The sequence below is a fragment of the Channa argus genome, chromosome 16 (assembly GCF_033026475.1).
Source record: "Channa argus isolate prfri chromosome 16, Channa argus male v1.0, whole genome shotgun sequence".
In the NCBI taxonomy this organism is placed as follows: domain Eukaryota; kingdom Metazoa; phylum Chordata; class Actinopteri; order Anabantiformes; family Channidae; genus Channa; species Channa argus.
The window spans coordinates 3,477,254-3,501,226 of NC_090212.1; the positions used below are offsets into that span (position 1 = coordinate 3,477,254).

Here is a 23,973-nt window from a genome sequence, read left to right on the forward strand (position 1 = left end):
CTCTTAAGATTCCTGAGCTCTTAGTCAGTGTTTACCGTGCAAGGGCATGGCAAGGCCACAAATTACAACCACTTGCTTTGGCACCAAGTGTTTTACAGTCACGCACAGGCCTGAGCTTTATCTTAAAGTAGTAGACTGGCTGAGAATAGGAAGAAATGCTAATGGGTGGAAGGCAGCCATTGGATGGTTTTTGTTTTTCTCACTTTTGTCATGCAATTGTCAGAAACAGTAACACTGCAGCCCTTTATTCCAAGTAATATATAAATGACTAAATCTATTCAGTTCATTCAACTGACATCAACTCTTCTGACCTGATGTCAAGCCATGTGGTAAAACCCACAACCCACTAGGTCAAACCAACAGATAAGTAAGACAGTCGAAGAGCACAGAGAGAGTGCCACAGTGCACTGTTCTGGTCATGACACATAAGAGAGAAACAATGGACAGTACAGACAGGATGGCCAGCTGTGATGGTTAACTGATGGTCACTCTAAGTATAGCCTTAATGGATCATAAATGATGGTTGGTGTAGTCATACTTGGTGGTGTTACAGCCACAGTCTCCTTTGTCACATTCATGTGTCCATATTATGAGAATATACTGTATGGTGTGCGTGTGTCTGTGGTGGCCACACAGTTGTTTTCCAGGTCTGTGAAGAGAATTGTGAAAGACTCATCATGTGATACAGTACGCCATCTTCAGCCACGACTTCTCCAAAAGCTCAACTGCCAGTCCATAGGGGGGAGGTGAGCTGGACAAAAAAAATGCAACAACGAAAGCCTCATGAGCGGTTGAGAAAGGAGCAACCATTATGTGGCAACCGGAAAGGTAAGTTAACCGCAGCTCCAGCAGGCTGAGGAGTTTTTCTGATTCATCTACTGGAATATTATGATAGCCATAATGTTCTGACCCCGAGAAAAAAAAAAGGAACAAAAAAATTGGACAAACACATAAACAAGCATAAGTGCCGGCTACAATATCCAAATGGTGCTCTGTCGCCAGTGGTGACTCATTAGGTGGTGTAGGCTGTCATATAAGTGGCTTTGTGTCACTCTCCAGCTCCCTTAATCTGAGCTTTGTGAGGGGGAGGTGATCAGTTAGTAAGTGTTGTTAGGTGGTTTTGTTGTTGCTACCCATGGTTTAAGGTCATATCGACACAATCTGTAGATATTACAGTATGTTCAATTTCTGGTAATTTAGAAACAAACATTTTTTTTTCCCCCCACCAAACTATCCGGTTTATGTAAAAGTTATTGAAGATTATTTTGTGGAATAGATTGACTGTCATTTAAGGCCTTTTCAGAAAGACAACGAGTTACTAAATATGCTAAGAGACTTTACCAAAAGCATATCTATAATATGCGTTGTATATGAAGAATACATATAAATGCTCTCTATATATGCCCACACAATCGCAGGACAACCAGCTATATCCTGATATAACCTTAAGCAAACAAACAAAAAAATAAAAAAGAATACCTAATATGTATTGAAAAGATGTGGATGTACAAATAGAACTGGGTGTAAAAAGATCACCATTCATCATAATGAGAAGTTTAAAGTGAGCTCTGGCACATTTGTGAAGTGCATTTGTTTTTGACATTTTATAAGACAAATAAAGAAAATAGAGAAATGGCTTAATGAAACTAATCATTGGTTGCACGCCCAAAGAATGACCTGCAATTCCAGTTCTTGTGAAGATGTAAAGTTAAAAGGCAGACTGCACATTTCCTCCTTAAGAAATGTGTGCACACGGTCTGCAACAAACAATGTGCACATACTCACAAAACCCTTGCTCACATCTCCACTGCTACTCTCTGTCATTGTGGTTGGCACTTTGGACCAGTCTACAGTAACACACAGCAAGGCTGCTATTGAAGAAGAAAGCAGGTGAAGCAGAGTGGGATGGTTCGGTGGAAATGTCTACACTGTACAGCACTGAATGTGCAGCACGTACTGTACAGCACATGAGAAGGGCTCTGCTTGAATTATCTTCTTCTTGTCTGGTACATTTTGTTACACTTTTGAAGCATGTGGAAAAGAAAATGGTTGTGTGAGAGTTATCTTCATCCAATGGGAAAATCCTTTTGTATTTTAGGACAGGCACCATGGAGTTCTGCATCATTTTTGTCAAGAAGCATGCAGTGGCCTGTAAAGAAGCGGTACTTTAATATATTCTATCATAATGTATGACCCCTATAATCTATTACATTTCGTTGCAGACAACAATAAATGGACAAATTATTTTTTTTCCCTCTCAAACTAAATGAGCCGTCTTCAATATATAAAATAATTATAAATAATGATTATAATAATTTTAGATTCATTAAGAGGAATGTATTATTTAGTTATAGTACTTTTTTAATTTGCTCAAAGTATATTAATCAGATTTGCTCTAAGTTCAATTAAAAAAGTATTACATGCTTTAGTCATTGATTGACTCTAAACTAGTAACAGACATGTAATTTGGTGTAAATGAGTTTACTTGGCCAAAGACATACAAGTGAGAGTAACTGTTAACTCTCATTGCCAGAGGTGTGAATAAGAGTATAAATGGTTGTCTGTCTGTGTATAACTCTCTGTGTTGGCCCCATGGCCAGGGTGTACCCCACCTTTCCCCCAATGGGTCCAGCCCCCTGCTCCTACCCTGAACAGGAAAGGCAATTATAGGTAATGGATGGATGTTCTAATAGCTGTTCTAATTTATTTGTGGGGTTATAGATTGCCAATATTATTATTATTGTCAATGGTGGAATCAAAAATAGAATTATACGGTCAAAAATCCGAATTTATTCATTTAAATGACTTTTTTCTATTGTAAACAAGTGTACCGTAGAATACGTACAGTGGGGCTTGAAGGTTTGTGAACCTTTTAGAATTTTTATCCATTTCTGTCTAGATATTAAATTTTAAAATGCAGTCATTAAGATGTCATTATCTGAGAAATACATATTGAGAAATAACACAGTTTTGCTCAAAAGACCCACATCAAGTTATTGTTCTGTATAAAATACTCAATCAATCAAGCTATTAAATTGTGGTTAGGGCTAAATACCTAATTGCTTTATAATAAATACCCTATTTCAGTGGAATTTCCAAATCTTAACCCTGGGAAAACCTACTTAACTGCATCTTGTAACAACAATGCAGCAGTGATATTAGCACTAATGCTTTTTATTTATTTTCAGTCTAAACGGAGGCCCAGGTGTGCTAAGACAATGTTAAGGACCTTCATGCCAATGGTCCTAAGCCCCCTCCATGCCTAATAACATGCATAAACATGCAAAAATAGCAATAATAATGACGATAACAAACAGCCTTACAGCAATACCCTCAATCTGTCTCCAATCCTCCACTCTGCCCCTGGGGGGGGGAACATGGCTGCGCTCTCAGCCTCCTGCTTTTTAGGTGGAAGACTGTGCCATTGTTAAAAACAGCCCCAAGGAGCATCGGGAACACGTTTTGAGAAGATTATTAGTGTTTTCTCCCCCTCTGTGAAGTGTTCACTGAAGCTGATTTGTAGCGCTTTAAATAGTATTCACACAGGATCAGAAAATATCATTAAAATAAAAGTCAAGACCCACAAAATACTCTACCTTAACTATCTAATTGTCATCAAAAACTTAATTTGGAGTGAAAAGCCCAAAAAAAAAAAAAGTGGCAGCATATAGAGATTTTTTTCCAATTTAGATGTTATTTGTGTATTCAGTTTTTGTTTAAAATGTCTAAATTATCATAGATCTAGCATTGTTTGGGAAAGCACCATTTGTTTAAGTCTAATTCAGGATTTGATATTTGGATAAAAAAAAACAACAACTAAGCAAGACAGGAAATATAGGAAAAAAAAAAAGATCTTGTCAATGTCGCGGTACCACGATATAAAAACACACAACGGGAGCCTAAGGCTGTGCTTCAACCTGACCCTCCCCCATTAGTTGTTGCCTGTGAAGCTTCAAAGGTTAAAGTGTGTGTGTGTGTGTGCATGTGCATGTGTACAGGAATGCTGGATTAAAAATAATTAGAGTAAAAATAATTAGATATAAGTGTTCTTGTTAAAGCATGCGCGGCGTGTACAGACAAAATGAGGATGAGGGATGCCCGAGGCTCAATGCAGTCCTCCCTCAGGCCAATTATGACCTAAGGGTGTGGAACACAGGGGCTTTAGATAGAAAAGGTTCAAAGATGTCCAAATCCAATTTTAGAATTAAAGCAAAAAAACTTTTATTGTTCTCACTGGCAGCACTTTCCCGTCTTAATGCTAAGCTAAGCTAACCAGCTGTTTGTTGTACTCTTTATTATAAAGAGATATGAGAGGGATGTTGATCTTTACGTCTAACTTCTCGCCAAAAACCAAAACGACTTTTTCCATTAATGTTGAACTATGCCATTGTTTAAAATGTATGCCAGCAAAAATGGGAAAGACTCCAAACTCACCTGTACCATAATTACCAGCAACCCATCTGCATGGAAATCAGAAACACTTTACAGACAACAGCCTTTCCCTGACATTTATTATATAAATTTATTAGATGGAACTTAATAAAAATAAAAAATATTTCTACTATTAGCATGCCATTACTAAGATAAGATATAGATACATACTACCATGATGAATATACAATATTTTGTTTTTCTACATTGCACATCATATCACGTGCATGAAATGGCACCTGAATGGCAAATCCTGATTAAAGTGGCAGTGATTCTTAGCAGCAACTCTGATGGAATTGCTCAGTGAAGTGATAACAGAACATACAATGCTAAAACTATTCCATGTGCCTCAGCATTTATCACACAGAATACAACAGTACATCTGCAGATATATTAGTTCACTAGACTTAGGTCACCTGTAACATCCTATTGGCTCAATAACAGCTGCTTGGGGACCACAACCACACACCACCTACACAGACATACACTCATGCAGATTGCAACCCTTTTGGAGCTGGTGACATGGGTCAGTGCTTGTGGGGGAAACAAAGCTCAAGTGAAGCGCGAGCAGAGGGCTCAGTCACGAATGTGGTGTCACTCCATACTGATCAGTGTGGACGTTTAGGACCAAGCCGCCGCTGCACATATATATATACACTGTACAAAACGAGAATAGACAAACTAACAGACCACTAACATGCAAAAGGACTATCATCTAAAGAAAACCTCATGGTTGTAAATTAAAAAACATATATAAGATTTTTGGTGCATGTCAAGTTTTATGCTATAGATTTTTTAAGCTTGAATATTTAATCTCTTATTTCTCTTCTTCCAAAACAGACATGTCCACTAAAGAAGCCAGATTTACTGCAACCACCTACCACGTTACAAGACCTTCCTAATATGGACAAATATGCAAAGACTGGAAGTTCAGAGGCCAGTGTTAATGAGAGGGTATGAGGTCAAGCTACAATCAAAGGATGAGACCCTAAAACGGTGCCCAAGAGGACCAAATGCCCTTTAAAAGGGGAAGAAATCTGACAACATCCATCTGTTCGCATATCTTCCCTTCGTCGATGGTCTCAGTGTCCTTCCCACTCTTACAGTTTGACTATGACGGGCTGCCCTGTTTAAAAAATAAAATAAAATAATAAATAAATAAATAAATAAACAAATAAATAAAGCAGCATTCCTTCCCACTCCCCGAGGCTGGGCAGTCCATGCAGGAAGGTAAACATGTCCACTGTGGTGAGCTCAGACCACATGGATGCTTCGCTCCTGGTAACAGTCGTCCTCCACAGCTCTGCGCCCACCAGCAACATCTCAACATTCACTAGCAGTGCAAAGTAGCCTATGTCTGAACAGATTTCCGCTTCACTGCCAAACCCTCCCACTTCAAGCAAGGACACCCATGGACTGGATGGGGAGGTTGATTCAAATGAGGGTCAACAGAATGACCTCTACCTACAGTACCTGAGTGATGGCTTAATTTTTGTCTGCAGAACATCACTTTCTTATTTTTTTATACAGTGAAATGTTGTAGGGAAACTGAATATTAAATAGATTGTAGTGCATTTTGAAAGTTTTCTGGCCAAATACAATGCTATGTTAAAATAATGCACTAAGTAGCATTGGTGGGAGAAGCTAGATGAAATATAGTCCAAAACGTTCAGTTCAAGTAATATTTCTCTGATTCAGAATGCAAATTGGATAGAACAATAATGCACACTGGTAATGATAACATGAGCCAAGACACAGTGACAATGTTTGTTTATGTTCATATTCAAAAAGGCACAGCGAAAAAAAAGAAGGAAAAAACATTAATCTCATATAATGAGACAAGATGTCTTGCACCAGATTTAACTGATGGATAGTTCACATCTGTAGTCCCTGGTAGCTACACACAATGAGCAAACAACTACAAAAGTAAAATCCACCAAACACTTAATAAATGACCTGCATCCAAAAAAGGAGCCTGTTCGATTCCTTAAGGGCTTAAAATGAGAAGGCAGATTGTGAAAAAGACAGATCTTTCGACATTCTCTGCCCAGTTGACCTTGAGGCTCTGGTCTAGGGTTGTTGCAATATCAAAAATTTGGTAGTGATTACCATTATCACCACAGCAAAGACACTGTAATATAAAAAAGAATAATCAAATAATTTAAAAAAATACTTTTTTAATTGTGGCATTGTCTTGGAAAACATTGGCTAGCTCAGTGTGTGTGCTTGTGTACTTTACACACTTTACACACACAAAGCAATGTTTTGCTTTTGAGTTTTATATTTAATATAATTTTGAATTTTATTTACCTCAGACTAAGAGATGTGCTTAAACTCTAACATGGAAATGTCATTTACCTTAGGGAACTGAAATACTGAAACATTCTCTTTTGATTGCATCACAAAATCAAAGAAATATTTTAAAAACACAAGGCTGTCCTTTTGTTTTGCATGGTAATTTGTCAATTGTTGTCCAAAGCCTTTTGCCATTTCTTGTCACACGTCTAATAGTGTAGAGAGAAAAAAAAAAAAAAAACATTAAATGGAAAATAATATTTCTTTGGCCTTCTTTAGCTGCAAGCTTATACAATAGTATGTCAGTTTTCAAGCCTGATTTTAGAGTTTATTTTGTCAGACTTCTGGACTTCACCAAATGCTGCAAAGACTGTCATTGAGCCATGGTAAGGTCTATTCCATTTCATTTGTTTTATTGCATTCTGAAGTAACTCTAGATCTTTCTTTAAAATGTAAGAAATGCAATTATTTCCTTCAGTTTGATTTGAAATTCTATACTACATCTTTGAAAGGGCTGAGATTAGGATCTGATAAACCTGTTACTAGATTGTATGTTACAATCTACCTTAACTGTAAAAATTTAAACCAACAAAGTTGGACAGGATTTTGTAATTCTTATAACACTGCTTTTATCATTAGGGTCAACTGAAACCTTTTATTTATTTTTATCTATTTCTACATGTTTTATCACACAAGTTCAAAATTCATACTACTTACTAGAGCCCAGTAAAGTATAGACACCTGGTGAAGTTGTTAAAGTTCACAAGTAGTTTAGTCTTTAATACAACATTTGTTATATTTAAATGTCCATGAAAGATCCATTTTGAATTTTACCCACAGGTCCCATTTATAGTCTGTAACCTTTTGGTTCTTTGTTGTTTTCTTTTTGCAGTGTTGATAAGCATTGTGTCTACAGCCTGTATGTTCGATGGAGAGCCGTGTCTTATTATTTACTCATGGCGTCATACAGATTAATCTAAGAATTTATCACATTATTACAAAGTGCTACTGCAATATCAAGATGTTTGAGGAAAGATGGGGTGTAACTAACTGCTTTGGACGCGTTTATATCACATGTGACAGATGTGCTTAAACACCATCAACAGGCTTCTGCAGGTAGTCTCCAGGCCCGAAATTTACACCTCATAACAAAAGAATGGTGGAGAGGAAACAGTTTAATGTTTGAACATGATAAACTCTCCTTCACACGCTGATTATTAAAAGTGGTGGAATACATGGTGTTTATGGTTTCATGAATCCAAGAGAATAAAAGTTTGTGTTGGCATCTCAACAATGTCAATTATATTCCACTGAAATTTGTTTTAATAGCCTGTTTCCTTGAGTGTTTAAGGAAAGGTGAGACTATAGACCATGCCAAACTGCTACCAGTACTGCTCGCCATCTAATTCTCAGATCATTCAGCCAACGACTCTGCCGTTGCTACTACACCATGAGAACAGTACTTGATTGGCCCGGTTTCTTGCACTGTCACGAAGCCGAGTTGAGTGAATGCAACCCAAAATCTAGGTATGCCAGTGTGCTATGAAAAAATAATACAGGTGATCACATTTTAAGTTTCCACAATTCATGCTATAACCAATATTTCAACCACAACTAGTCTTTAAAAGGTATTTTCAGGGCTTTGCATAATCCATTGCCAGATTAAATTGTATTGCACTGTGGTAAAAATCAAGCCAGCAAAAAATGCAGCTGAAAGGGTTCATGTGTAGACATGTCATATGACAGCGGCAAAAGCATTACACAGTCAGGACCTGGACTTATCCTGGCACAGGCCTCAGAGATCAGTAATGTCAGAAAAGAAATGAAATGATTACAAAATATTTATTGTTGCCACAGTAACTCCAGATATTATTCAAAATGTATCAGATAATCAACAAGAGAAGTGGAGCCAATGCACATATTCATAGAAATAAAATGAGAGGGAATGCAGGTCAAACCGTTCAGGGAAGGTGGAGGTGGATGTTGACATACATTATATGCTAAGGTAAATATAGCCATACACCCACTTAAAGGACTTACTAAAGAAATTGGAGGCAGCTAAAGAAAGAAAAATTAACTTGCAGCTTGTAGTGATTTTATAGTTCATTGAGTGTTTAAAGATAAGATGTTTATTTCTATTAAGGTAACCAGTTATTTTGTTGCTTAATATATACACTAATTGCCTGATTTTTATTTCTACAAATTACTTTTATTATAGGCAAGACTGTTGGGAATGCACATTTCTTCTCTCAACTATAGGCCTTTCTTGGGGCTCTTGAAACTACATGCCAGAAAAACACTCCCAGCAAAGTTTATAAACTGACATGACTATATTTAATTAATCTTAATATATTCATACAGTAGATACACACCTGTTATCACGTGTCTTCCCCCACAAACATATGCAATGGCGACAGACATACACCCTGCAAACACTCAAAGAAATTTCTCACAAACTGCAAGATCGGCTCAGGGTGTGATCAATAAAGCACATGCATTTGGGGCAGAATGCATCAAATCAGCACCTAAAAACATTTGTGAAAGCTGCAGGAAATCTGGCTTTGTGTGGCAGATATTGCCTTTCTTATGCTGGACTGTGTCAGGGGCTTTTGAGGACAGAGTTCCATTTTCAAAGACCAAGAATTGTTAAAGTTAAATGCACTCAGGCAATATATGGGAACCGCATTCACACACAAAATGGCACTTGTAATCCAATAAAACTGAGCACTCATGTCCACACATGATCATCAACTAAACAAACCTGCTATTCCCCTAATTCTTAACAGAGATTACATGGCTTATATTGTAATGCCAGTTAATTTAGAGTATTGTTGGAGTAAAGTAATTACACTTCAGCTGTGCTGCAACAGGGCACGTCAAATTACTTGAGGTGCAGAAATGCATAATGCACAAAAACAGTTGAGTTCAGACATAGTGTACACTGACAGAACCAATTGGAAGACAACTGTCAAACTGAAAATCGAAGTCATGGGTTTGACGTACACTACATTTGTGTTTCTTAGAGTCCAGGCTAATGCGTAATCCTGTTCCTCTGTAATGTGTAGGTGGACAAGGTGTGGGCCGATATTCATTACTTCTCTCTCTGCGAATCGATATTCTTTCTTAGTCTTCAAGCACTAGCGTGGTGATACTATGTATACCCTGGATCCCAAATACAGGATGATACTGTGAGCGTGTATGTGAAGCATGATCAGGGTGACAGGAAAGTAAATCAATATCCATTCAGTCTGTAATAAAAATCACTAAATATCACCAAGACGTCCTCTTTGACAATGTTGTGTCAGTGGATACAGCTACCACCACCCACTGGTTGCTTCGGTGTCTCCTTGTTTTTGCATAGGATCCTCCAACAAGTGACAGTGTGCTAGTTTGGAAATAAATGTCACCAATAGTGCTCCCCTCCAGGCTGAGTCTAGAAACTTTCCCGCCTCAAGACATGCAGGTAAAATTGTTTATATATTTTGAAATAGGACTTTGACTTTGGATGAGTCCACTCAAAGCCTACAGAGTGAGGTGAGTCTCACTGCTCTAGGTCTGAGAGACATGGGGATGACGACTGATGTGAGGCTGATGATGGTTGCCATTTCCCTTATGTTTATTATCATTTCTTTTTACAGGCTGGAAAAGGCCATAGAGCTGGGCCCTCCAGCGTGCAGGCAGTCAAAGATGGAGGGGAGGCAGCAGAGAGTGAACGGAGACCCACAAGTATAGGAGTAAGAGAGGGGTAAAGGCGATCACCCATGAGAGCGAGAGAAAGAGAAAGAGACAGAGACAAAGACAGAGAGAGAGAGAGAGAGAGACAGAGGGAGAAGGGGGATAGAGTGTTCGGGCAATGCTGCCTCCAGACACCACGCTGTTCAGAGCAGATCAAGAGTGACGGCTTGCTGATTAGTCAACTCACAGCCCCCAAGACTGGAGTCCGTATACACGTACACACACATATGCACCCATGGGTGCGCGCGCACATACAAACACACTTGGCTTGCTGTTGAGTTAAATAAAACCTACTGTTGTCATCACACACATACAAAACACATGGACACACATACATGTAAACAAATGAAAGCCAATGATCTCATCTCAATGATCTCATGAACCTCATGTAATGACAAAAAAAATACCTTAAGACTATTAAGTCAGCGGTATTTTCTGCACATTTGCAGAGTTGCAATGTCTTCGTGTACATAACGCGAGTGAGGTGATTGTGAATTAAAAGGAGTGTGGTGGGGTTACCTTAAGAAGATAGACAGGAATGTTGCTAAAGTCCACAGGGATTTTGAGAAGAAAACGGGCTGAAAACTCGCCTGTCTGTAAAATAAATTCCAGAAGTGTACAATATGTAAGTGAAAAAAATATTTTAAAAACATAGAAAAGTTAAACAAATGTGTAAATATTATATACACTGATCATTTGCAACATTGGGGTGGACAGGGATTAGCATTGTAGCTGCAGACAACTTTTGAAAATGTAGATGATCCTAAACACAGAATCACAAAGCAGATGTCTACCCAGCTGTTCTTGCGTCCGGCGTAAATCTCCATGTTGCGGCCGTAGTTGGGATCCTCCAGGAGGCTATCATACTCAAAGAGCAGCCTGGAGCTCTCACGCAGACGCTGGCACTGGTAGTGGTGGTACTGCTGGATGAGCTCCTTCACCAGTTGGAGCAAACATTCTGGATTTCCTGCATCCCACTGGCCCAAGTGCTAATAGACACCAGAGGGGAGGTAAAAGGACAAACATAAGACATGCGATTTTGCTTTTTTTTTTACATTTTTTTTAAGAGTTCAAAATGTTGGCATGTTGAATCAATACACCAATAATTTAATTACAATAAGCAAACAAACAGAGGATTATCAGTCTTATTTGGTATCTACTCCATTTTTTGTTGGGGCAGAATTAGCAAGAAATCCTCTGAACTGATCATAAGCACAAAAAGAGATTTTAATATGGTACTGAAAACAAAGAGTGCTGTATTTTGAAAGCTGAGAATTTCAAGATTTAACATGTCCTCTACTGACAACATATTGGTAAGACACAGATGGGTTGAAAACGTTTTATATAACTATAAAATGTTTTGACCATAGTTGGAGTAAATATATTTTCAGTATTACAGATACCACATGTCTAAATTTACCGGCATGCATGTGGTTAAAACAAAGCTCAAAAGATACAGCGCATTAAGATACAGAAAAAGCAGTAAAATGGATAGAAAATTAGTGCTATTAGTTGGAGTTAACGATAAGGTTAGGAAGAACATGTTAAGTAAAGAAAGCTTGTTCCTGTGATGAGAGAAAAAAAAAAATCAGCAGAAATCCATAAAAATGGTTCCTCCCATTACCAAATGAAAAGGAAAGGGTTGTGCCAAAGGATGTCCTGGTGCCACAGAGTAATTTAAGCTGGTGTAAGAAATCACTGAGGCTGCCCTTTTCTCACTGCAACTTCTCTGACCCCTGCTGATTGATGGTTAGAGATTGTTGATTCTACTGATAGCTGTCGTTTGTAGCATAAGAATACGCATCACACCCAGAAATTGTATTTAGGTGATTATTTATGGAGCTGAAATTTACCAAAGCAGTTTAGTATTTGCATACATCCCAACAAAAGGCTACACAAAACAGTCAATCTCCAACTTTATAGAACAAGGTTATATTATATGAAAATGATAAGCGAGATCAGAACCAAACGTGACCCTCTGCTGGGTTATTTTCCCCCCTCTCTTAAGGGTAACCTGTCCATTGATGCGCAAGGAATAAAATGCTTATAATTAATGTGAAACAACACTGTGCAAACACAAATTGCAGGAAATGTCACGTTTAATAAAGGCAAATGGATGACTGAGTTCTTGAGAATGAATGCTGTAAGAGCTTTATAATGGAGAAGTGCAGCATGCAAATAAAAAAGAAAAAAAAAAAGGGAACCTTAAACACAACAGGCTTAATGAGTTTACTGCACTGTTTGGACTTTAAAATGACACTGCTAGTTAATTCAAAAGAGATTTATGTTCCCTTGAGGGAATGGCACTTTGAACTTGTCACCACTAGTTTTCACATAATCACCACCTTTTCAAATCAACACGATGTGACACATATCATTTGGTTCATTATGGGTGAATGTGGGTTAGCTGCATCTTGATGAATCAATGACCTGTGGAGTCGATATTAAAATACTTGTGGTATTCAAACTTTAAGAGCTTTAGGGTTGGTTAATAACAAATTAAAAAATATAAATAGGTGGACGCAAGGGGCGGTGCGAATACCCCAGTGCCCACAGGGAGACAAAGAATTACTGCAGATGTGCCCTCTGTGCGGCCACAAATGAGCAAATGAAGACGAGGCAATGTCCTCTAGAATGCATCAGGTGTCCCCGATGTTTTTTCATTAAAAAACTAGGGGAGGATAATGGGCTATAATGTAGCTACTCAACATATTTTAAACTAAAAATGGTTAAAAGACATTTTGTTGATATCAAAATTAAGCATTTGTGATTCTGACCCTTGAGTTAAATTCAATTTATCAAGACAAATCAATCAAAATCTTTAGTTGCTAAGGTGAGAACAGGTATTTTCCTAGTGGCTATAGAAGTTTAAAGAAGATTAAAACATCCAGTGGGAGAACAGGCTTTGTAAGCTGTGTGAAATGGGGTCATTTGAGACTGAATCATATTTTCTTTTGTATTACCTCTGTTATGACAAATTAACAACTCTATATTAGTTTGAATGTATGATCTAAACTTTGGGACATTCTGATGTACTGATGAAAAAAAATGAATTGAGTTCTGACTGATTTGTAGTGGTATTCTAAACCATGTAGGAGGGAGGATCTGGGCATTTTTGTAAGCCAGTGCAGACTGGAATGAATGTAAATGTATGACGAAGTAATGGAAATGAGTGTAATCTAATCAATCTGTGGCAAGAGGGGAAATTCTTTCTTTCTTTCTTTCTTTCTTTCTTTCTTTCTTTCCTTCTTTTTCTCGCGGACAGGTTCAAATGAAAAGGAAGAAACAATGCCACCAAATATTTCAGATAAAAAAGCTCCCAAGTAGCTTTTCCTTGCCACAATAAATCTCAGTCTGTGTATTCCTTCAGTGCTGAAAGCTGAAAGTGATTCCTTTCCTCAATTCATTCTGAAAGTAAAATTCTGCTGACAGACTCAGAGTGAGTAGAAAAACAACCAGCTGTGCAACCGGATAAAATAACTGCAATGCCAAAGTAAATGTGTAACTGCACTTCATCATTGTTTTTCCCTTCCTTGCTTCAGCACTTAAATCAATTAAATGCAGGTCATTCTAAATGATGAGCAAATCAGCACAAAGAGCCACCTTGGTATGTACTGAGAGAGGAGGGAGGAATTGTAGGTGCTGGGAATACTGTAGCCATTATTACAAATTTCATTGAGGTGTCAAAAGAAGTCAGTCTTTGACTTGCTTTAGCTTGTCTCTCTGTATGTCTGCCTGTCTGCCTCTCTGGCAGCACGTACCAGCACAATGGAGAAAGCTCCCATTGTTTTAAAGTAGTCCCACTCCCTGTCCTTGTGCCATGGAAAACTGTGTGGAAGGGGTGGTGGGGCGTATGGCGAGAGCAGGCTAAACAGAGACGGTGACCTAATCGTCCTGATCCACCAGTGGTTAACAGCAATTTCGGGATTCCCGAAACGAAAGGGCGATGCAAACAAGGATGGGCATTGTCCAAAAGAGGCAGTCAGTGGCCTGGGGCAGGAACGAGCTGAAACTGAGGAGAGACTCAGGAAGTGCTGTGTCAGGATTGTGACACAGAATATCAGTGAAACTCCACTGAGGATGAAGGGAGGCATGGAGGAGGGATCAGTCGTGGGAGAGGAGGGGAAAAAACAACCACGCACAGATCAAACAAGTAGGCCACGGCCAATAGATCAGTCTTGTTCTGGTTTCATTTGCATGTAATGAAGTAAAATGTTATTTAGTAATGGAGTTACAAACAGAACTGAACTGAGACGTGCTGCAGTTTAGTTGTTACTGTTCGAATTATAGAGCTGTGATGCACATGGACAGGACTGAAGGAGAAACAATCCCTCAGTAATTACAGTTAAGATGTCAAGCTCAGTGGTTAATCTCATGTGGTCCAGTTGAGTAATTGACTGGCCAATAAGAAGGTGAGCTTATCCTGAGCATGTGAAGCAGGGAGTTGATGGAAAAAAAGCTTGTTTAACTGCTCGGTACAGATAATCTGTGTCTTTTTCAACAGCAATGCTAGAAGTCGGTGAAACTGTACTGAAGCACAGCCTGTAGCTAAATGCTAAAATCAGCACGTTAACTTGCACACGCAGCCAACACTGACCTGCTGTTATTCAGAAATGCTAAATATAATGATTATTATTATTTTTATAAGTCGTTAGGATTGCTAACATTTGTCAACTGGCTCGAAGGCAATTAAAGCTAACGTGTGGTTCAAACTCCGTCCTCTCTGCTCTGTTTGCTTTACACTCTGCTACACTCTTTACAGCACTTAAGGTAGCCGTAGTTGTCAAGTTATAATAAATAAGAATGGTACCAAACTAATCAAGCAGAAATTGTTGTTCTCCTCTGATTAGTCAGAAAGATGAGTCTCCCAATTTTTTTTTTTTTTAAAAGCCAGTATCTTCACCACTGCCAGTGCTGTTGAGTGAGTCATTTCTCAATACAAAGTACGCCAAGTTTGAACTTCAGGATTGTCAAGTTTGAACTCGGAGTCCAGACTCAGAGGAAGGGAGCATTATTTGCAATGGGAGAAGCAGCATTCTTGGTTGATAGCAGCAGCTTAGCGCAGCATTAATGACTACACTTAAACACTACTGTGCAGTAATTATTAGTGGCAAAATAATCTCAACTGTTGTAACTTTTTCAGAAAATCCAAACAAACTAACAATGTTGTGAAAAAAGAAAAAACTTGTAGGCTGCACTGTATGTACACCCCTGAATTAAAAAAGAACAACAAAATCCAATATACACCAAAATGCTTGTTCTATTTTTTTATAGAAACTATTTTGATATTCAAAGATTCAAAGTGTTTATTGTCATATGCACAGATAGAACGCATGTTTCCCTGTACAATGAAATTCTTACTTTGCCCTCCACTCTGAATGTCACACAGTAAGTAAGATGAGAATTTACAAAAAATAGAAATAAAATAAAATACAAATAAAATAAAAAAAGTAAAAAAATAAGAGCAAACAAATAAGAGCAATAAGGCAATAATGTTATATAAGGCGATATTGTTTTCTGTGAGAACAAGGTAATTTATAATATAGAATAAAATCTTTAAGATTTGACAAAAAAACAAAAACAAACTGGCGGCAACATATTGTAAGTCTTGACGATAACTGATCCTCTCAGAAGCTGAGCTGCAGGCCACAAACATGAGAACCTTGTCATCTGTCAGAACACTTCTCACTGAGCCAAAATGTTCAAGATTCCAAACAGACTTAATTTGGAGAAATGGATATAAATGGGGTACTTTCTTGCATTAAAAAAATATTAAAACTTAGTAAAGCGGCATAACAGCAGTCCTAGAATAACATTTAGCTCAAAATCTCCACCAAGACGTCAGAATGCATTCTGAGATAGCTGGCTACCACAAGCCCACACAAGTCTACCAAAGCAACCTCAATAGATGGGTGGAGCAAGATAAGGAATCATCCTCTAGGGACATTAAGTCTAAGAACATCCATGACAATCCATTTAATAGACATTGCACTGAAAACAAAATATCAAGAACATGACAGGATAGGATTGAGTTCATGAATACATGTTGTGGTATTTCACAGCATTACTTAGAACTTTGATCTAGTAGTGAGGCAAGAGAAAAAGGTGAGGGGATCAGCAATAGTAGTCAATAGTAGTTTTACTCACCAAACACTAATTACAAAATAATAATAATAATAATAATAATAATAATAATAATAATAATAATAATAATAATAATAATAATAAGGGTGTCACTAAAGTCATTAGGAATAAACCTCAGAGAGAGATGAATGAATAAAACTGTATAGCAATCTGTCCAATAGCAGCTGAGATATTTCAGTCCAGTGGTTGATCAAACAGTACCCATTCCTTGAGAAATGTTGCTAGTATGTTGCTAGCCACACACACACACACACACACACACACACACACACACATACACACACCTCTGCAGATGGCTGTGTGTGCAAAAACTAATTTGTGAATAGGATGATCCCAGCAGAAATTTTACAGATTTGATACATGAAAAAAGGCTGCTATAATCGCAATCTAGGCTATTTGAGAGCTAAGATTTAACCTTTGAAGGAACATCTTACTTAGGCTTTTAACCACAGGGGGTAGATATCACAGCCCTAAACAATGCACCCTGGATCAATCTGGACCTTATAATCCAGTTATTTCAACAACGCACTGGCTAAACCTGTGTCAAACGATTACGCCTAAACTTGGCTTATGATAAAACCAGTCACCTATAACAAATAATACATGGATACCTTCCTATTTTGAAAAGAGCCCATATGTGCAAAAGAAGCAATTTATAATCGTATTATAAGATATTAGGATTTGATTCAATATCAATGTTAAAAACTGCATATTAAAAATATATTGGATTAGCACTAGGATTTAGCATTTTGGGTATTCATGTCTAAGCCAGTTCAAAAAGCAGTCAACAGCACAGTTTGTAGACATAAAAACTGGGGAACACTATGCTTTTTAACACAAAATAGTTGTTGTCACTAACTGCTCTTACTGTCTATTCATTAATTTACTCAAATGATGTTTTCTAATTATATGTGAGGAATTGTAGAGTGTTGTTTTGAGCTTTAAAAACAAAATGAAGAAATTGTTTTTATAGTTCTTGAAGTACAAATTCTGGCGCAACCCTCCCATCTTTATCTGGGCAAGGTTGCCCTTGGTGGATGGGTGGGCGGGGCCACACCTGGTGGGGTGGGACTTAGTCCTGTGGACAACTGTATTCCAACCCGATGCTCTACCCGTTGAGCCACCAGGCCCCCCCAATTTACCGTGCCCACAATCTTATGGTAATATGTTATCATACAACTAAAACCATTGAGAATGCTATTAGTGTAAATTTTGCTTTGGAGATTTTTGCCTTGATATTTTTAAAAATATAACATACCAATGTTTTTGAATTACAAAAACATTTCAGTATACAATATGTTAAAGGAGCAGGTATTCCTTTATGCTAGAATTTCAGAACGTCTTTTGCATTGTAACTATGTTGAGGATAGGAGAAAAAGTCAACAGCGACAGTATTTTCCTTTAAGAACAAAATGTATAGCTAATTTGGGCATCTTCACACTGAATAGACCCAAGTTGACAGAATTATGTCTTCCTGTGCCATCCGTCTGTACCATCTTCAATCCAATATTTATCTTAGGCCAATGAGAGAGGGACTGGCATCTGAAAATGCAAGATAATTATATAGGCCAAGAGAAGATATTTGTTTTTTCATCTTAAATGTGATTTTTATAGATGCTGGCAACCTGATCCAATAAATCGCTGTAGACTTGAAAGTGTGAGGCATTAAAAAAACTCCCAAGTATTAAATTAATCTCTGTTAGTCTCTAATTCAAGTGTGGGCTCACACCCTGTTTCGCCCCCGGAGAGTGCCAAGTATAAGATCATGCTAAATTGCTCTTGTCATGTGTTTAAGATACTTGGCATTCTCATCCCAGTGTTTCTCACTGCGATCTGTGCAGTTTGTGTCCGACCCAGTACAACTCGATGACAGAAATAGCACTTTTCTGAATACTTTTAATGTGGTTCGGTAACTGCTTTAGCCCAGCTCGGATCCACTGTGAGGACAGATACCATTGTCCCATCTTAATTTTGGCAGTTAAATGTCTTGTTTTCCACTATGTATCACAGTGTTTAGGAACTGCCAAGCCCCTTTACACCAGCCATTTCTGGTAGCAAACAATAGTCTAACCACTAAAAGCATTCCCAAACCCATCAGTGAGCACTGCCAATAATAAACTAATAAAAGCTGGAACACATTATTCCCAAATGCAGGAAGGAAGCAGGAGCAACAGTTGGTACACTATATGGCCAGGTTGATATAATCTTGCTTTATAAGCCATCTGAGGTCCATTGTTAAAACAGTAACAGGGGAGGAGCTGGGCCAGCAGATAGGATGTGCTCCCCAATACTTGGCACTCAGGTATACCAGGGAAAATGTGAAGCTGGGAATGTATCCGTTTCCTAGATGGGGAAATGCTTACATTTGGCTTTACACTCCATTTTGTTAATAGGAGTTCTCCTGAAATCAATCAACAATGGCAGATTGTGCACAACCAAAACCTCTTTGAGAAGCTTCAGTTTCTAAAAAATAAAAAAGGGATCAAATCAGCCATTCTTACTGTGAATAATATTAATGTATAAATGTTTCATACCAATAAGCCCAACAGATACAGAAACATTAATTGATAAGGATAGTGTTGGTATATTTTCCATCATCCACACATCTAAAATCAACAATGCATTTTTATTTCAATACTTTCCAACTTCCCCACTCTCTGACCACTACTGTAATTCTGTAAAGTAGTTTCAGCAGTAGAATTGCTTTTTAAAGTAACCAATTTCTATAATGGAGACCATTTTCAGTTATGTAGGTGGATGCCTTTCAGTCTAACGTATGTCTTTTAACAGTTTTTCAACAATAAACCACCAACACCTTTTGTGCTAATGACACCTTGCATACTGTAAACACTGCAGTAGCCACTTTCATACAGTGGAGAGTTAATGACATTGAATAATGAAACATCACAGTATAAGTACTTAGCATAAACATAATTTTGCATTGTGTTTAAGCACTCGTCACATTGTCAATGTGCACAGATGAGAGCAAACAAAGTGCACCCATCAGCCACAACATTAATCTTGCCTGGTAGTTTATTATAATGTATGTGTTTTTTTTTTTATATTCTAAACGCAAGGCTAATTATGGGTTTACCACCTGTCACCACATCAAATGGGTAAAATCGTCTCCACATTTACCAACTGTGATCTTTGATCCTTATTTTATTTTTGTATTAATTACTCTATGCTATGTGTTTTTCCATAAATAATATAATCAGTATAGTTTAAAATCCTTTGTTTTCTTAACAGAGTACTTTGCACAAATCATCTGCTAAGTACTTTTACTTGTGTAAAACATTTGAAGTGGTACTAGTAGTGGAGAATATCACATTTTCCTGTGCTCCATTCCTTATATTTCTTAATAGTGGATTTATCTGTAATCCAAAGTGATATAAAGTGACTGGGAAATGTTATTTTATCGATCACATGGCTTATGCTTTTGAATATTGTTTTTCACTAAGTTGTTTTGAGTGTTCCTTTGTCTTCATGTTGAGTAGAGATCTGTTTTCTTTTTGACATAAATGTTTATTTTCATCATTCATAAATGTTTTTTTCTAAATGTCAGCCAAAAACAACTAATAAAATTGACTTGTATTCTATATTCAAATTTTGAGAGTGATAGAGAAGTGGGTTGCGATGCAGGAGACCCCGGGTTCGAATACCACCCCACCAGGTGTGGACCAGCCACCAAGGGCTACTGAACCCCCAACAGCCCATTCCCAGCCAGGCAGCGCCGATCCCAATCCTGGTAGAAATTGGGGAGGGTTGCATCAGGAAGGGCATCCGTCGTAAAAACTGTACCAAATCAACATGCGGACACATTATCTGCTGTGGCTACTCTGCACTCACAGGATAAGCCGAAAGGACAAAATAATAAAAAGGAAAAAAATCCTGGTTATGCTAAACCTACAGCTTCTTCAGTCAACTAGACACAATGCAGCCAATTGTGCAAATGAATAGCTACTTGTGTGGAGGTTTAAACGTCTACTAATCTATACAATGCAACAGTGACAAACTATGGAATTCCAAATGTAAGTTCTGCCTCTGTGCAACACAGCTGAAAACTGTGCAAGGGTGGAGAAGTGGAGACATGTTGATGTACCTAGAGAACCTACCAAGGCCAACTCCTGGTCGCTGGCACATACACACAGACTAAAAAATATGCAAAATACCGGGGAACTCCAAAAATCTGTAGTGCCTGCACACATCACCAGACAAGTCCAGACCAGACAAATGATACATTACACACAAGGAAGGGACGAAGGGGCAGAAAATAGTAGTATTAGTGAGTGAGATAGAGAGGGCCAATTAGAGACAACTGTTCTTACATGCTGCATACTGACGAAGAGTGGACTACATATACTGAGTCTGTGGATTCACTGGCAATAAACTGCTGTAGCATATATAGTTAAATAATTTAATAGTAAGGAGGACAGTTTTTTGGTTACTTACTTTACTTACTTTAGGCCTTGCATGTGTTAAAATCTGGGCAGTGATAACTGGGTCTGAAACACTGTCATCAAGTCCCCAGAAACGTGCAGTGAAACACACAAAAAACACTTTGGATTGTCCTACTCCTTCTGAGGTTGCTACTTTCTAAGATTTATGGGTGTTATATCACTTCTGTTCCTGATGTCGCTGGGAGCTGAACTGGAACTCTGTTTTCCAAACTAGTGTCATTAATCTAGGGTACACATGATTTGCATGTGCAAAGCCACAACATAGAGGACAACACGTGTGGTCTTTTTCTGGCTGCTCATATTGTTTAGTTAGCATAAATACAATGCTTATAACTCACTGAACATATGTGGGTGTGTACACCAAGTGTCTGCAACAAATCATGCAGGGAATGAAGGGGCTGATAATTTACTAGAGCAGTGAACCGCAATCACAAAATGGTCAGACCATCAAAACAAAAACAAGCAACACACTAACTTAACACGGATACACAGACATGCTTAGGTCTTCGCACTTAGTATAAAACATGTGTCAAAGACTACATAACACTTATTGATAGTATTTCTTTATATCTATCTATCCAACTCGATCAGTCTACTTGGATCGATATAGATAAGAGATAAAGGTCAAGTTTTGTAGTCATCATTTACTGAATCAGATTAGAATTTATGTTATGCAACTTCTTCTACATAGAGGATTTACGCTGTATTGCTCTCAACCTTTCCTCCCTTCCTGTCTCTGTCTTTGTCATTTCCTCCTCTCTGGTCATTTTTCCCAGCAGCTTGTGGGTAGTCTCACTCTCTTGTATTCCTGTCACTAAGGTTGGTGTGGTGAACACACGTTTCTAAACTCCTCTCCCCAATCTAAGGCTCTCCACCTAAGCTTAGCTGAATGCAGGCATGAACACTGTTAGGCCGTTCACGAAGCATTCACTGTCACTCATAAAATACAAGGGGAACGGATTTTCCACTGACTTTCATCACGTCAAAAGTTTAATTAGGAAAATCAATGTTTGATTATTCAAAACTGAGATGAAAAAAACATGCAAGAATCCAAAAACACTGAAAAATGCTATAATGCTTTACATCAGAATCTATTCCAGAAAATGGTCTGTCAGTATCATTGTGTTTTTACACATGCAGTACCACACCCATTCACAAATATGAAGACAGACCTGTAGTTCGACTTGGCTCAACTTTGTGCAGTTGTTCAAAGGTAGCCCTGTTCAGAAAATTATACTTACAGTATTCTAACATGTTTTATCACCATGTGTTACACATTAGATAGACTAAAACCTAAACTGACTATGCGCTGCAGTATCACTCTGACACACTGTTCAGAGTCTGTGCTCACCACTGTACGGGCCATTGACCAGAAGACCTTTTCTTGCATACGTATGACTGAAAACATGCCCATGTATTTACATTCATAAAATAATACATTTGACACTTAGCAAAGAAACCCAAAATGAACAGATTCATCTGTATCAAAAAAAAGATTAAATCCTACGGTTTGTGCATAGCAATGTAAAGCCTTCAGTTAATGTTGTGACCTGCTTTTGTAGAAATAACTTCAACTAAACCCGTCTGTTAAAGCTGGGGAAATTTTTTTTATGAGTTTGTGGGGGCCAGCTCCATCTTCTATGCTGTGGTTTGCTGGGGCAGCAATATGAAGTTGGCAGACAGTAATAGACTGGACAATAATGTTGTTTGAAACTTTAAATCTTGAGAATGGAAATCGTGTACTTGTGCAGTAACTGTTTATCAGCCTTGTCCATGATTATGATATGTTAACACCTACCGTAAAGGTTTTAAAGAAGTTAATAAGAAACCTATTAATAATATTAATATGTTCTCAGACAATGTATTTTTGCACACCAAAATACCTGATCTTGCAGTTCAACACCTGCTATGTTTGACTCCAGCCTCATTAAGATTTCTTATGGTTGTGTGTAGGCACTCACACCACCAGTTTAGCCTTAGAATAAGAATGAAGTCTTGCTTAATTAAAGATACAAAGGAACGGTCGCTTTACTCACAACTTGTTAATCTGCATTTAATCTTATGCATGATCATTCCCTAATCTTAACCTAAGTGAATTTCTTGCCTAAACCTAATCACACAAGTGTGGGCAACTGTGGCACAGGAAGGTAGAGCTGTCATCCACCAATCCCGCAGTACTGGTAGGATCCTCGGGTCACACAGGAAGTGTCCTTGAGCAAGACACTAAACCCCAACTTAGTTGCTACAGGTGAGTGTTGGCCCCCATTGGTGTGTGAATGTGTGTGTGATTGTGAGTGTGAATGGGTGAATAAGAAGCAGTGTAAAGCGCTTTGAGTGCCAATAGGTAGAAAAGCGCCGTATAAGTGCAGACCATTTACCATTTACACATCAGAATCTGGAGTTGAATTCAGGTCTGTACTTTGTACACCGACTACCTGCCACAACCACCTCCTTACCATTCACTTACAATTATTATCAAAATCACTAAATCCTCATTGGAGGTTCATCTAAATTGTAATCACATTTTCAGTTTAGTCGCACAAAATTAACAAATAAGCGTATTTTTTTAATTGTCTGAATTGGGTTACCTTTGTCTAGTTTTAGGACATTCATGAAATTATGATCATGTTTTAGGTTATGCAGATGCTTATGTAGAAATACAGAAGAGTTGCAAACTTTCAAGCACCACTGTGTGCAAACACACATCTCTAATAGGCTGTCTTTTAAAAAGCAACTGGTATCAATAAAATATTTAGGTTAGGCAGCCAGAAACCGGTCAGAGTGGTTAAGTGATTATTACAATAAAGGGGCCTGTTTCAATTTATTTCCTTGAAAGGACTAATGATTCTCTCCCTGCCCACTAGCCTGTCACATAACTTTCCACAGACTGAACAGGATAAAGCAATGA

General features: G+C 38.0%; 1 protein-coding gene across 1 annotated transcript in view; it reads right to left on the minus strand.

The window, feature by feature from the left end:
* babam2 (BRISC and BRCA1 A complex member 2) overlaps positions 1–23,973 on the minus strand; it is a 72,443-nt gene that overhangs the window by 37,687 nt on the left and 10,783 nt on the right. Inside the window, exons 5-6 of the mRNA XM_067478627.1 lie at positions 11,256–11,450; positions 10,981–11,055 (exon numbers count right to left, since the gene is read on the minus strand). Coding sequence (XP_067334728.1) covers positions 10,981–11,055; positions 11,256–11,450 — 270 coding nt within the window. The remainder of the gene's footprint in view (positions 1–10,980; positions 11,056–11,255; positions 11,451–23,973) is intronic.